The sequence below is a fragment of the Notothenia rossii genome (genome assembly GCF_949606895.1).
Source record: "Notothenia rossii genome assembly, chromosome: 5".
Classification (NCBI taxonomy): Eukaryota; Metazoa; Chordata; class Actinopteri; order Perciformes; family Nototheniidae; genus Notothenia; species Notothenia rossii.
In genome coordinates, this window is record NC_136903.1 from 85864761 (window position 1) to 85880180 (window position 15420).

At 40.0% G+C, this 15420-nt stretch overlaps 2 protein-coding genes across 2 annotated transcripts; one reads left to right on the forward strand and one right to left on the reverse strand.

Annotated features, from left to right (window-relative positions):
- The first annotated feature begins 1359 nt into the window (after positions 1 to 1359).
- gpr27 (G protein-coupled receptor 27) lies at positions 1360 to 6126 on the forward strand. Its single transcript, XM_079682643.1, has one exon. It carries the CDS (start codon positions 4642 to 4644, stop codon positions 5779 to 5781), a length of 1140 nt encoding a protein of 379 aa, XP_079538769.1. The 5' UTR covers positions 1360 to 4641; the 3' UTR covers positions 5782 to 6126.
- A 5735-nt stretch (positions 6127 to 11861) lies between these two features.
- prok2 (prokineticin 2) lies at positions 11862 to 13805 on the reverse strand. Its single transcript, XM_079685847.1, has 3 exons — positions 13690 to 13805; positions 12077 to 12202; positions 11862 to 11991 (listed from the first exon to the last, which is right to left on the reverse strand). Exons 1-3 carry the CDS (start codon positions 13795 to 13797, stop codon positions 11869 to 11871), a joined length of 357 nt encoding a protein of 118 aa, XP_079541973.1. The 5' UTR covers positions 13798 to 13805; the 3' UTR covers positions 11862 to 11868.
- Positions 13806 to 15420: the final 1615 nt, after the last annotated feature.

The window sequence follows — 15420 nt, forward strand, 5'->3', positions numbered from 1 at the left end:
CTGTACATTCCCCCCTATGAAGTGTCTTCCTAATATCAATATTTTCCTCAAACATCAGCCTTAAAATCTGTTATACTTTGTTGACATGCTATTATACCTGTCATTCAACTTTATTCTGAAATAAAGCATCCTATTGTCATGAGTGTGTTGGCCAGGGGGAACACTGTCTCTACGTCCGGCTCGAGTCATAGTGAATTGACAGATGATGATATGTCAATCAACAGGATTTTCATACATTTGCAACCAAAAATATTTTGAGACGGGGCGGGGGGATTTCAATTACAAAAGCTGTTTCTGTGTGTAACAATTCAGGCCAAATCTGAAATTGGTTATTGTTATTACATTAGATTAATATATTTGACCCCATGGCATTGTGGGATACATTCCCAAATAAACAAGGTTGTTATGTTAAACCTGAAGATTATATAATAATTCAACTGGTACCAATACTTTTTTGTTTACTGGAGAAATGAATGCTAAAACCCACACAATTATTGAGCGGTGTTTGTTCTGTGTTTAGCCCCAGGTTTCTTTTTTTGGACAGCTTGCTGAGAGCTGCTATATTTAGTTTTACAACACTGCATATGCTGAAAGTCCCAATACAAAATAAATAAAGCACTGACTTCCCCTCAAGAACATACAAGCCAGGATTTCAATTAGAAAAGCTGATATGTTGGTATGTTTTATGACGTCAATAAACCTACGTGTTCAAGTTTCAAGAAAAGAAATGTTGTCGTTTTTTCCTAACACTTAAAGTGCAAGTGGACCGTACTTCCCGTCCATCAATGAAGCTTTCTCCTCAAGCTAATGTGATCCTAGCCGAGTCGTGATGCACAACCTCTTTCCTCTGAGGATGACTCAGCCCTTTACACCACGGCGGGCCAGATCTCACCTGAACGGTTTGCACGGTGTAGATCTTCTTCAGATTGGATTCACATTGAGCAGCCGTCGCGCCCGGTAATGACCTGAGAGAACAAGTGGAAACGGTTTTAGACCATGGTGAGGATTCACTGATTTATCAAGGAAAAAGGAACCAGCTGATAACACAAAAAGCAGGGTCAGGGTTCATGTTTACTTTTTGCCTTATGTGTTTTGGTCATGGAGTATATTTACATGCCTCTATAGGCTGTACGCTGCATATGGAGATCATAAAAACAGTTCCTATCCTAATATAGTATTTGATCAACAAACAAAAAAATAAATAAAGCATCCTTGGCCAGTGTGTCTTGGCCAGGGGGAACACTGTCTCTACGTCCGGCTCGAGTCTTTAACAACGAATGTATTACTACATTTGTCCACATAACACTCATTGTATTTCTTTTCTTTTGTTATCATTTATCATACCAGCAAAGCTGCAACACTTGAAGACCACAGCACACCTGCAACCACAACATCTGTTTCCGTTTTAAAAGAAAAGTTAATCTGGAGCTCAGTTTCAAAAAGGGGGGCCTGAGGGGATAGACATTTTAAATTAGATTAGATCCCACTTTGGGACAAGTTTTTGTCACAGCAGCATGTGAACAAGGCATTGCATATGAAGTACAAATCAGAAAAACAAACATAAACAGTGAATATGTACTTATCAATAGTAGAATGCACAAAACTGTAATAAATATACATATTTAAAGTGAATGATATATGCTTATATCTATCGTGTATCTGATCGACTCTACAATATAAATATATATAATTGACGTTGTTGTACACACAATGATAGGTCCAGCTAGAACTAACATGTGAACACTATTAAATTAAGTGTGCTCGGTAATTGCAGATTTTACAAGGTACAGAGTGAGTTTGGGAATTGCACTATTCACACATTTTTTATAACCTTTGCCTCGATGTATACCTTCTAGATCTGCACCGCGTACTTTGTAAGCATCAAGGAAATGGGCCACCTTTTCTTCATTTTCTAGGAGTGAGGCATCCTCTCATTACACTACCTTCGGTCCCTCGACTCTTGTTGCCTGTTTCAGAGCACTACGGTGAAAGTGCTTTGCAAGCTCCAACAAGACAGCAGTTATTTGGGCATTGAAGCACTCAGGTAACAAAATGTGAGTTTTTAAAGCTTCAGCAATCTAAATATCATCTGGCTGGATCTGTATTGTCAATGCACTGCACCACCAAACACTTTGTTTAACTTAACCACACTATAACATAACAATTATGGTTTCACAAGCTGTACATTATCTTATTTAGTCCACTTTTAACCATCAATACTGCTACACCAAGAGCCCTATAAGTATAACATGTGTTAGGATAGAGATTATGATTTACCCTGTTAGAAATGTACAGTAATAAAGCTATTTGAATTACTTATTTAAAGTATTATTCAATACAAAGTGTTTCTTGGTATCAGACTTGGGCTGAGTATGGCTTGACCAGTGTGCCTAATGGTTAGTTGTAGCAAAAGACTATATTTTCCTGTAAGACAATATTGAGGGCTTAAGTATTACATGAAAAATGCAGAAATCCTTATGGGAAATCCTGAAAACATCCAATTAAACCAGACAATACATTAATGCAACACTGTCTAACTGTTCTTAAATATAACTGGAATTAAGATTGTAGCAGAGAACCAGAATGAACTATTTATTATATATTTAATATTTGTATCCAAAGTGACGTAACTTACCAACATTTTGATTAGCAACTGTATTCAACTACATATTTTACAATAATAAAAAATAAAAAACAACAACATTTATTTGTAAACACATCCAGCTTGAGTCTACACTCGCCCATTTGATAGTTGGATCCACTGGTTCATGCAATGGTGTTACTCGGGTTTCGTATCAGTATGAACATCCTTTTTCCATTATTCATCTGGACTTCATTAGATCAGCTCTCCAGTGTGGTCACGGAATCATAAATCAAAACCTGACTAGGAATGGAAAGTGTTTCTTGGCATCAGACTGAGCTGAGTATTGCGTGACCAATGTGGCTTCTGGTCAGCTGTAGACAAAGCCAATATGTCCCTGTAAGACAGCACTGAGGGTTTAATATCAGCTTTATCATGTGCTCCTGCCGCTCCTCGCCAGCAGGGGGAGCTGGAGACTCACTGCAGGTGTAGTTCTCTGTCACATGATGGCAACTGAGGTTCAAAGTACACAAGTTCTGCTGAGACCACCAATTCATTATTAACCTATAAACATATTTTAGATATTTGGTTTTCTTTATCCTTGAAAGTCATAGGTAGTAAGGCCAAGGAAAGAAGAAGAGACAGAAAGAGTTGTTTTCACTTCTGAAAATGAAATTACTCTATTTGGTCTGTTTTTAAGTACGCTTGACAAATCCTGTTCAATTTCTTTAAAAGGCATCAAATAAAGCATTCTACGTCAGAGTTCATTTTCTTCTGCTCTTCTGTCTTCTGAGACACCCCCGCTCGGTTATACCACTATTTACCTTATTTGAACCCACAGTGTTCACTCTGTCTGTGTTTTTCTTTGGTCATTTCATGTGTCTTTGGAGTTGTTCAATGTGACTTTGTGGTCATTGTGTGTCTCTTAGTTGTTATTGTAGTTGTTGTTGTTGTTGTTGTTGTTGTTGTTGTATGTCTCCTTGTGGGCTTTGAATTTGTTTTTCTGTTAATCTTGTGTCCTTTTTTAGTTGTTCTGTGTCAAAATGTAGTAATTTTGTGTCACTTTTTATTGTTTTGTGTCTCTTGGTAGTTATTTTGTGTCAGTTTGTTTGTATTTTGTGTCTGTTTGTAGTTCTTTTGGTTTTACTGTGATCATATTGTGTCTTTATTGGCTTTGTATCACTTTGTCATTGTTTTGGTCTCTTTGTGTTTTTTTCTCTTTGAGTTATGCCTATATTTTCTAAGTTTTATTAAATAGATGTTCACATAGTGTTTCAAAATCACGAGCTTATTGTGTTTCATGTTTTCTATTAATAATTAAGACTACACATTGACATTCATGAACAATAAAGTGACTCTTACTCCTTAAACTTCAATACAATAAAATATAAAACTATATTTCATAGTATTTCCCTAGCTGGTAGCCTATGATCAGATGTTTTGCCACGAAATCTGTCCACCTGTGCATGGAGACAGATTTCCTATAGATTGCATTAGATGAGCCTCTTGGCTGATCCCAGACCTGCTCACTACATGCAGGAAGCAGACGTGCGTCGCTTACAGTCTGCAGACGCTGACAGAGATCCAGCGATGGACCCACACAGACGCTCCCAATCCTGCGAGCCTCGGATCAACTATTTCCCTACTAACACGCTTGTTTTCCTAGGCTATATTTAACTCCTATCCTCCCTGCCTTTTAATGAGGCTTAGGATGCGTAATTGCGCCATGCTTCCGCTCAACACTGTCTGCTTTTTTATTCCCGGAGCCGAAAGGCAGCCCTCTGCTATGAGGAGGCTGGGATGTGTTTTGTGAGCCGCTTGTCTGCTGAGCCTTGCGAGATGGTGTATAAGAACAAAACTAACCCGAGCTGCCTTTACTCAGCATGGACTGGACACACAGACAGGGACGCGTTATGTGCCAGACACTTGTGAGATGAAGGACAAGAAGAAGAAGAAAAAGAAATATTAGATGTTTTGTTTTTTGGAAGTGGGATGATCGGGTTGGATGTTTATTTTGTTCATCATTTGCTGGATACTAACACTGAAGTGATGTGGGAATAATGTGCGAATACCCGACTTCGATGGCGAACACAAGCGAGCTGGGAGAGAGCAGCAGTCCGTCCTTCCACAACTATGCGTCCGCGGCCTCTGCGGTCAAGCTGGCCTCCCTGGGTCTGATCATGGGCATCAGCCTGCTGGGCAACGCGTCGCTGTCCCTGCTGCTGCTGAAGGACAGCTCCCTGCACAAGGCGCCCTACTTCTTCCTGCTGGACCTGTGCCTGGCGGACGTGGTGCGCTCCGCCGTCTGCTTCCCCTTCGTCATGGCATCTATCAGCGGCGGGTCAGCCTGGCCGTACAGCACGCTCTGCTGCAAACTGGTCGCCTTCATGTCGGTTCTTTTCTGCTTCCACGTCGCCTTCCTGCTGTTCTGCGTCAGCGTCACCCGCTACATGGCGATCGCCCACCATCGCTTCTACTACAAGCGGATGAATGTGTGTACGTGCGCGGCGGTGATCTGCATGGTGTGGACGCTCTCTGTGGCCATGGCGTTCCCCCCGGTGTTCGACGTGGGCACCTACAAGTTCATCCGTGAGGAGGAGCAGTGCACTTTCGAGCACCGCTACTTGAAGGCCAACGACACGCTGGGCTTCATGCTCATGCTGGCGGTCATCGTGGGCACGACGCATGTGGTGTACGTGAAGATGCTGTGCTTCGTGTACGATCACCGGAAAATGAAGCCGGCTCAGTTGGTGCCAGCTATCAGCCAGAATTGGACCTTCCACGGACCGGGGGCCACCGGGCAGGCTGCCGCTAATTGGATAGCCGGATTCGGACGAGGACCAACCCCGCCGACCTTAGTGGGGATCAGGCAAGCCTCTCACCCCGGAAACAGGAGGCTTCTGGTGCTGGATGAGTTTAAAATGGAGAAACGGATCGGGAAGATGTACTACATAATCAGCCTGACCTTCCTCATTCTGTGGGCTCCTTATATAAGCGCCTGTTACCTGAGAATATTTGTGCGCGGAGCTCCGGTGCCGCAGCTCTACCTGAGCGCTGCGGTGTGGATGAGCTTCGCCCAGGCGGGGGCCAACCCCATCATCAGCTTCCTGTTCAACAAGGAGCTCCGGGTGCGCCTCAGAGCCTGTTTCCCCTCCTGCCTGGGAACACAGACTCCCATGGAGCCATACTGTGTCACATGAGGCCCCAAAATACTGCCAAAGACACATGTTGTTTCAGAATGTACGCAGACTGCTCCCCAAATGTGTTTGTACACACACATAGGGATGATGTGGAGGGTGAACCCACTTCTCATTGCTTCTAATATTTATTTAATTGCTTTTTTTGTTCATGGCAAATATAAAATTTGCTTTTTTAATCTGACAAAAACTTGAATGTGATATAAAGTAAAGCTACAAAAGGCATATGATTTGATGGTTTTTCAAAACAATCCCCTTTGCCATTTGTTTTATTTGCTTCACAGTAAGGGAGAGCGGGGTCAGTTGGGACACTTATGTATCTACACGAAATAACTTTGATTTCATACATTAATTAATTAAAATTAATGCTGAACCAAACATGAAAGGCGCACATTTATAAAAGGTTACCTTGTTTAGGGCAAAACAATTGAAAAATACAAATGGGCAGTCTTAATTTGAACACCATAGTTCATATTTACAATATAATTTGCTTTAAAACTTCTGGGTGAAAATTAAAAATGGTAACTGTTTCTACTGTCACTTGAGTAAACATTGTGTCAGTGACGTAACATTATGGTCTCCTTATGTCATGTCTTTTTTGTTATTAAAAACAAACTATAAACAATACAGTCCCAATTAAACTCGGGGACATGTCTCCACCATCCCTGAGAGAGCAGACACACTTTGGCTTCTTGTTGCACAACTGCAGCAACACTAACCTCAACCAACAGTCTAGAAAATGTTATGTTTACGGCATTACTAAAAACTGTATATAAGAGGAACAATTACTTAACAGCTGAGATGGGTTTTTTATAAGCTGCAATTTATGAAACTGTCTTTAAAATGTGAGGACATAGACTTAAATGCTCAGATTAATGATGCATTCACACCAGACGCAAAGCAAAGATTTACCAACCGTAACTCGCACAAGTTTTACTGCGGCATCATTTTTGTTTACTCCGCAATATCAGAATGAGGCCGATGTAACTACACACTTAAAACAATTAGTTATTAAACCACGAATTAATGCTTTGGCAAGTGTATCTGAAAACGGCAGGCAAAAAACATTTGAAATGCTACGCTAATCAGGCTATGCTAAGCTAACGATGTTGCTCCTCCATCCATACTCAACATAACGTCATATAGACATAAAGTGAATACAGGCGGAGATCCTTACTGCTGATTGGCTTGCGTGAGACAGCGTCACGCAAATGACTTGCTCAAGTTGAAAAAATTGAACTCTTGCAAATCTGCTTCTATCCACGTTTTAGCATTTACTTTACATGTAATCCTGCCATGTGAAAAATCCACTTTACATCCAGTGTGAACGCACCATAAAAAGGGTGTCTGAGCATTGTGAAGAGCAGAGATCCTTTTTGAGGAAAAGTACCAACTGACCCCGCTCTCCCCTGCTGTACGTGACACTTATTCATAAGACATGTAGCTACTGTGTCATGTTATGTCCTATGTCCTATTCAGTATATCAACTTTTTCGGTCCACAACAATATTGTACATGAATGTTACTTTGGCTATTAGTTTGTATATTTTCAAATTGTATCCCGGCACACTCGTTTGAGGTTGTTTGCCTTTTGATGACTGAAACACAACAGAGCTATTTTATCAGCTGATCAGAGACAGTTTCTCTGTGACACACTGGCTTTCTAGTTGTTTGGATACCACAAATGAGACACAGATCTCAGTATATTTTTAACGAGGAAAGCTAGGGTCCCATTTGTAAATACTGTATAGCCTATTTTCCTTCATTCTTTCTGCTTTTTTTTTTTTACCAGATAAGTGGTATATTTGATAATCCATTTGGACTCTTTGTGTTTAAAAAGGTGTTAAAACTCACTTTAAAAAAGGTATTTTGCTAATTCTTCTTCTTCATGGGTCAGTTCTGTTTGGTTATCCTTGAATTATATTATTTTCTACAGATATGGACATAAACATGTTAACAATTTGGTGCTTTGGAAAAGATGTTTGCATTGTTTGTATTTCTCAGCAAATAAATAAGAAATGAAGATATGTCTTTTGGGCTTGATAATCAGTTTTTAATAAGATGTCTCTTATTGCTCACCAGCTCTAATCCCTCTGTCTTGTCAGTGGTTTCTAATATTTTCTGTTTCCTGACAGCTCTCATGAGAACAGGTGTGATATTGTTGCACTGGTTTTAAAAAGGAGAGGGTGATAGACATTTTTATCGATTTTCTTGTTGAGAAAAATATAAGTTCACCTGAGGTTTGAAAAAGTGCTGCTCAAATCAATACAGACATTGTTGTCTTGGTTTTTCTGGATTTTCTCTTACCAGGGCAAACTTAGGTCCTGTCCTTGGTCTTTATTCTGAGGCTTTAGAGGTTGTAACAGGGCACAAGAGCAATTTAGAGTTGCAGTTCCATAAAGTTGAGAGACTAACGAGAGGCAGCTTCCTTCATTTGTTTTCATCAAGCCACTTAGACACCTTTAACAGACTTTTCTAACGCGTTCAATTTTGTTCTACTCACTGTTGAGATGACTTGTTTGGCTTCTCAAATAAAATCCAATTCACACACACTCAACAAAAAAAAAGGCAAAAATATAAAATGATAAACAATCTAAAATTATGCGTAGCTCTAAACGGTGTGTGGAAAAAATCCAATTTTTTTTTTTTTTACCAATATTGTGATTCTTAATGTGATATTCCTTGTTTGAAGATCTTTTATTCAAACCTATTTTTCCCATAATTGATTGTACAGCCACGTGCCATATAGAAAAAGGAGGGGGTTGGATTCAAACCCAGGGCCATTGCCATAAAGAACACATTAGACTAACTTGTAACTTCTTGCACTGGGCTACACACATTTTTAAACAATGTTATATTGAATTGCGCCTAAGCCTGGCCATTGAGCATCAAAACTTGCCATTTCCTTTGTTTACTTCATACGTATGTTCTTGTATGCAGGGTTACTGATTCAGATATTGGGTTTCTATTACATTGCAAAGCTGATTTGAATGCGAGGAATGGTTTAGCCCCACTTTCATAAGACATGCTCAACGTGTGGCTAGAACCAAACAACAGAATGTGACCAGAAACACAAAGAAAACCAGTTGTACCTTTTTAAAGTTAAGAGTTAAAGTTCTGATTTTCACCTCCTAACAACACACCAACTAAAGGATTCATTTCATTTGTTTCAATTCCTTTTTTCTGTGGCGACTGTTTTAATCAAACTTCCTCAAACCCCAATCCTCTCCTCCCTCCTTAAACCTGTAGCTATTGCTTCAGCTAATTGCGGCTGCATTCATTGACATTTGCATCATTTACACCTCAAGCTCAACCTTGACAAGACTGAACTGCTCTTCCTTCCGGGAAAAGATTGTCCCACTCTTGACCTAACAATCAACATCGGCACCTCTGTTGTTTCCCCGACTCAGACTGCAAGGAATCTGGGTGTGGTCCTAGATAACAAACTGTCCTTCACTGCAAACATCGCTGCTACAACCCGCTGCTGCAGATACACGCTTTACAACATCAGGAGGATACGTCCCCAGCTGACCCAGACATCAGCGCAGATTCTGGTCCAGGCTCTCGTCATCTCACGCCTAGACTACTGCAACTCCCTCCTGGCTGGTCTACCTGCATGTGCCATCCGACCTCTGCAGCTCATCCAGAATGCAGCGGCTCGTCTGGTCTTCAACCTTCCCAAATTCTCCCACACCACACCGCTCCTCCGCTCCCTTCACTGGCTTCCAGTAACTGCTAGAATCCACTTCAAGACACTGGTACTTGCGTACCATGCTGCGAATGGATCTGGCCCTTCCTACATCCAGGACATGGTTAAACCGTACACCCCAGCACGTGCACTCCGCTCTGCATCAGCCAAACAGCTCGCTGCACCCGCACTGCGAGGGGGACCCAAGTTCCCGTCAGCAAAAACACGTGGGTTTGCTATCCTGGCTCCAAAATGGTGGAATGAGCTCCCCATTGAAATCAGGACAGCAGATAGCTTACACATCTTCCGACGCAAACTGAAAACTCATCTCTTTAGACTCCACTTCGAGCGATAAAATTACTAACAAAGCACTTATATACTAATAAAGGGCTGGCTTTCTAAATGCCAGTTGAGTAGCACTTGAAATGTTTGGCTCTATGAAACCTGATGTACTTATATGATTCTGTTTTCTTAAAGGTTGTATCTTCCTGGTCGAATGCACTTATTGTAAGTCGCTTTGGATAAAAGCGTCAGCTAAATGCAATGTAATGTAATGTAATGTAATAATACACCAAACCACAGCTTTAAAAGGCAGAGCAGTGCACACTAATCACTGTGATGTAGTGAGGTGTTTCTCTCTGATCTGCCGTCTAACGCCCAGATCCTCAACACTTAGCATCACAACGCTCTGCTGTCGGCGTGCAGAGGTCTCACGGTATAATTGTCCCTCACCTGCATGTTCTCTCATGCAATGCAAATGCAGCTCGGGTATTTTTGGATCATCATCTTGTCTTCAGGGTACGAGGCTCCGTTGGCTAAATGTCATTTTTACCATGGCTTTTACTGCTGGCTGTTTTTATTGACCTTTTGGGTCTTTGTAACCGCTCAGTAATTACACTGACCTCTGTACTTCCCATTGGGTTTTCCTAAAATACAATTTGTACAATTCAAAATGTAGTTTTTTTGGGAAACAATATCACCTGATGAGGTTAGGAAATGTTGTGTGTCCCAAGTTATTTAAGTTATTCTTTCGGCAGGAATTGACGCTTACTTAGTCTACTTGGTATTTTGCCTCGCTATATATTATTGTCCGCTTCCTTTTGAATGCTTGCTCTAAAGTCAGGGCTTCCATAGAAGCTCACCAAAAACTCTGCTACTACAGATTACGATGACACAGTCTAATGGTTGAAAAGAAAGAACTCTATAGAAATAAACAGAGGCACTGTTCCTAAAGCTTGAAAAGTGCAAGTTCTGAGTGTTTTAGAAGCCTTCGGACGCTAAATTAGTCAGAGAGATATATCACTTTGAGCCTCATACTTTCGTTTTTGGATCATCAGTCACTGTGTCACACATAGCAAAACATTTATTTTCAATTATGTAACAAAAATAGAACGAGCTGAGGTTATAGAGTGGTGAAGTAATCAGTCCTAAAACCCGGAAATTACATAGCATTTTACCACTTATGGTACCCTCGTTTTTGAACGTGTGTGGTGAGAGTCCTGCATAAGGTCTGTGTAACACAAGCTGAAGAGATCGTCACGTTTTGTTCCACAATACACAACTAAATACTTCCCTTATGAATGTCCAAAGCTTTTATGCGTAAATCTGCGATTGCTAACAAGTGACTAAATTAAAGGTCACCTATTATGCAAAATAACTCCTGTCTCTTCTTCATCAACATGTGTCCCCTCTGTGTAAAGAGATTCTGAACGTTTCAGGAAATAACTTTTTGTCCTGATCCGTTTGTATAAAAACCTGTCTGAAAATGAGCTGATCAGATTTTGGCCACCTTATGATGTCATAAACAAATGTTTTGGCTTCGAGCCAAACATTTCAGAGACATGTTTTGTATATATCTGAGACCTGTAACATATTGATGGCAAACAGTATAATAGGGCAGGGGCTCCCAAAGTGGGGGTCGCGAGATGATTACAAAATAAAAATGGAAAATAAAACATTTATTAAAAAAAATTGATGAATTTTTTTTCTTTAATTATTATTATTAATAAGAACGTTTGCATAGACATTTTCAGGGGCGGACTAGCCATAAAAAACACTCATGGACGACAATTACACTCCCGCGAGAGTGCGGTAAACTGAAATTAATTCACTAGCACCCCCCCCCCCCCCCTGTCGCTAGGGGGTCGCCAGTCTCTGGCACTGTTATTTTGGGGGTCGCGGGCTGAAAAGTTTGGGGACCCAAAAAAACCTGTAATAAGGGACCTTTAACTACTAAACGTACTGTAATCAAGCGACAGGAATACACGCATTTACCTTAGCGATGGTGATGATGCATTATTAAATATATCTCTTTATTCAAAATAAATTAAGAAACAAACAAACAGGACTTCAAAGGCAGATAGTTACAGTGCAAGTAGAGATAAAGTAACTGAGTGGTGGTCTTCATAGGTAGATATCTGGAAACTGGTACGGTGAGAGACATTTGAATCTGCCCTCTAGCATGAGACACGACAGGTTGGGCAGGCAGGGGCACATGTGGTGGAGTCTCCTCCCAAAGAAAGGAACCTGGAAACAGAAATCGAGACACATTGGTATTATGTTTGGCCTCTTGCAGAACTGTATGGGAAGAAATCAAAGAGGACAACCTCACCTTGTGGCTCATGGGGTGACACTCGTCTCCTTCCTGTCCCATGGGTGTGCACATATGGAGGCCGCGGATCCACAAACTCATCGCACAACACATCCCTCCTCCACACTGAGAGTCCTTCTCACAGGCCTACACACACACGCACACGCACACACACACACACACACACTTAATATTCTGGGATTTAATTAGGCATATTTAAGACTTATTATGCAGAGGAAAAGACTGATTAGTTTTATGGACATGAAATAACTTGCCACCGTAATTTGAATCTGTAATAATAATTTCCAGCTACTAATTAATGCAGCCTACAAATGAACGTACTAACATACTCATTCATTCTTTTTTAACATTTCTCATTTTCGATTTTTTCCATTTTCACTCTTAGTATATTGAAAATAGTTTGACAAATACACATGCAAGCTGTGTATGTAATGCTCTAATGCATGTATGTAAATTAATGATACAACACTTATTTTCTCATTAGTATATCAACTGGAAAAGGCAGGTAATGTCGGTGTAAGCTTTGAATGTGTGAGATATGTATGAGAAGCAAAGCTGGTGTTACCTTGACAGTATATTATGCTAATGAGAGGATATTAGTGCTACATTAGTCGTATCATACATCAACAAAACACGTCAGGATTGCTGGTGATTGATTGTTTTGAGGGTCTGCACGAGAAGCTGAGTTACGGTTCTCGCTTTGGATGACATGAAGAGAACACACAGGATGATGGAGAGGAACAGAAATGATTTCATGTGACAGACGAGGAGGAGAATGAATGTCTGTGCACTCACATCAGCACGCAGAGGGCTGTAGTGACAGGGACGGCTGATTTATTAGAAGGTTATGTCCATGACGCTCGCAGAATTATGGAAATCCTAATGTCTTTATGGAAATACTTCAAAGATAATTTTACCTGGATGGTTGTAATGAAATGATGTATTTTTGTAGAAACTGATTGATATGCTGCACTTATAATGTTATATTATATGAATAGCCCTTCATGCTTTTCGAATATCAAAAATGCCTGATGTGAGGAATTACTATAACGCATTGTTACAGAAATTCTGAAAAAAAAAATCTGAAAAAAAGTCAAGCATTTTCACTCTATAATAAAACATTCTGAATAAAAATGTTGTTATATGTTTACTTAGCTAAATATTAAAACCACTATAACAAATAAATACCAATACAGATGTATCCAAAATATAATTCATATTCTTCATAAAAATCCAATCCAATTGAATTGTCAATCTTTATCATTAAAAAAAACCCACTGTATTCTTCATGGTAATAACTCATATTATATGTTTGCCTTTCATACAAAAGAATATGAAACATTTTCCACTATGAGAACAGCAGTTGGAAAAGCATGCATGTTCCCATAATACACAACTGAGAGCTTCCCATTGCCCTGTGATTAGAGTTAAGATGCCCCGATCTATGTATTTGACTTTTAATGTTGACTTTGCTTTTTAATGACTGTTTTTAAATGCCATTTTCTTAATATCTTTCATTTTTGCAAAGCACTTTGAATTACCTTGAAATTGAAAGTTGAAAGGTGCTATATAAATAAACTTGCCTTGCCTATCTATCTGTTTGCTCCACTTACCCCTGTGATGACTGCTGAAGACCCATTGGACACCAACAACAGAGTGAAGAGCAAGAGGAAGAAGGATTTAATGATGAAGAGCTGCCTCTGCGCTCCCGTGCACTCCATGGTGAAAAGTGATGTCTTCTGAAGCTGTCGGACCTTGTTGCATGTGCCTACGTGACGGATCGCAGGGACAAGTGGCCTTCAAACTCCCTCACAGAGGTTTATAAACCCAGCCCGCCATTCAGTAACTCTGTGACTCACACCAGCATCGCCTCACAGGAGCGTAGAAACAGCAGGACAAAGACCAAGGTAAACATCTTAATGACAATGAATATCCCACTCCAGATGAGTGCAGACGTGCTCACTGTGGCATTCTGTAAAATCCATACCATCTTTATATTTTCCACTTCACCTTTTTAGATCCCAAGGCCACTGTTTTGAAAACATCGTTTTCAAACCCACATTCAATGCTTTACAGAGGCCACTGTAAATCAAAATCAAATCAAGTTTTATTTATATAGCACATTTTTTAAACGATTTTTGGTCGAGCCAAAGTGCTATACATATAATAAAAAACACCCTACAGTAAAGACACTTTACATGACATTACAATTAGCTGACGCTTTTATCCAAAGCAACTTACAATAAGTACATTCGACCAGGAAGATACAAACTTGAAGAAAACAGAATCATATAAGTACATCAGGTTTCATAGAGCCAAAACATTCAAGTGCTACTCAACTGGCTTTAGATAAGCCGGTCCTTTATTAGTCTATAAGTGCTTTGTTAGTAATTATCGCTCAAAGTGGAGTCGAAAGAGATGAGTTTTCAGTCACTTTACAGCAAATACAAAAAATAGAAGGAAAAACTTCCAGAGGAAAAACCCACAGTTTAAAGGGGAACATGGGAGAAACCTCAGGGAGAGCAACAGAGGAGGGATCAACCAGTGATCCCTCTCCCAGGACGGACAGACGTGCAATAGATGCCGTGTGTAAATCGAAGAGATAATACATTTTACAGCGTAGGTAGACCGAATGTTTGGAAATGCATGTGTCTGTACTCCTGAAAAGAAATTGTATTTAGGATTCAAGATTCATATTTGTCACGTATACATGCAAGTACATACAGTATAGCAGAATGTTGCTGCTTCAAAAACACATAGCGTGGGCACTACAAGTACAGACATTATTAAAAGGTGAATAAAAAACAAACCAGATTAAATACAGAAATGGAAAAACTATTTTGCAATCTTACCACATCTGTCTTTAAACTCAACCTTTGTGTTGATGTCAACTAAACATCTGTACATTTCTGTGACTTCATCATCCTGCAAAGTTGCGGTGACAAAATAGGTCCTGAAACAGACAACTTACCCCCTGGCAAAGTCTTTTAACTTCTTCTGTGGTATTTCCCTCTAAGGTAGGTGTCTTCAGAAGCACATTTTGCCATGAAGACGCACAGAAAGTGTAATAATTAATGGCAGTAATGCAGGTAAGGTATCCACTAGATACATGTACTCCAACACTAAACATGAAAATGCTGTGTGCTTGTTTTGGCAATGTCTTTCAAGGTTACATTTTTAGTGGTTTGCTAATTTCTCACAATATCTCAATGGATCTATACACACATCATTAAACTCTATTTCAAAAGTAGTAGTGCAGACACAATCAATAGAGATCATTGATAATAATTGAGTCTTTTCAAGTACCCACAGAGGAAGAAATCAAGCATAGAAAACGATTGAAA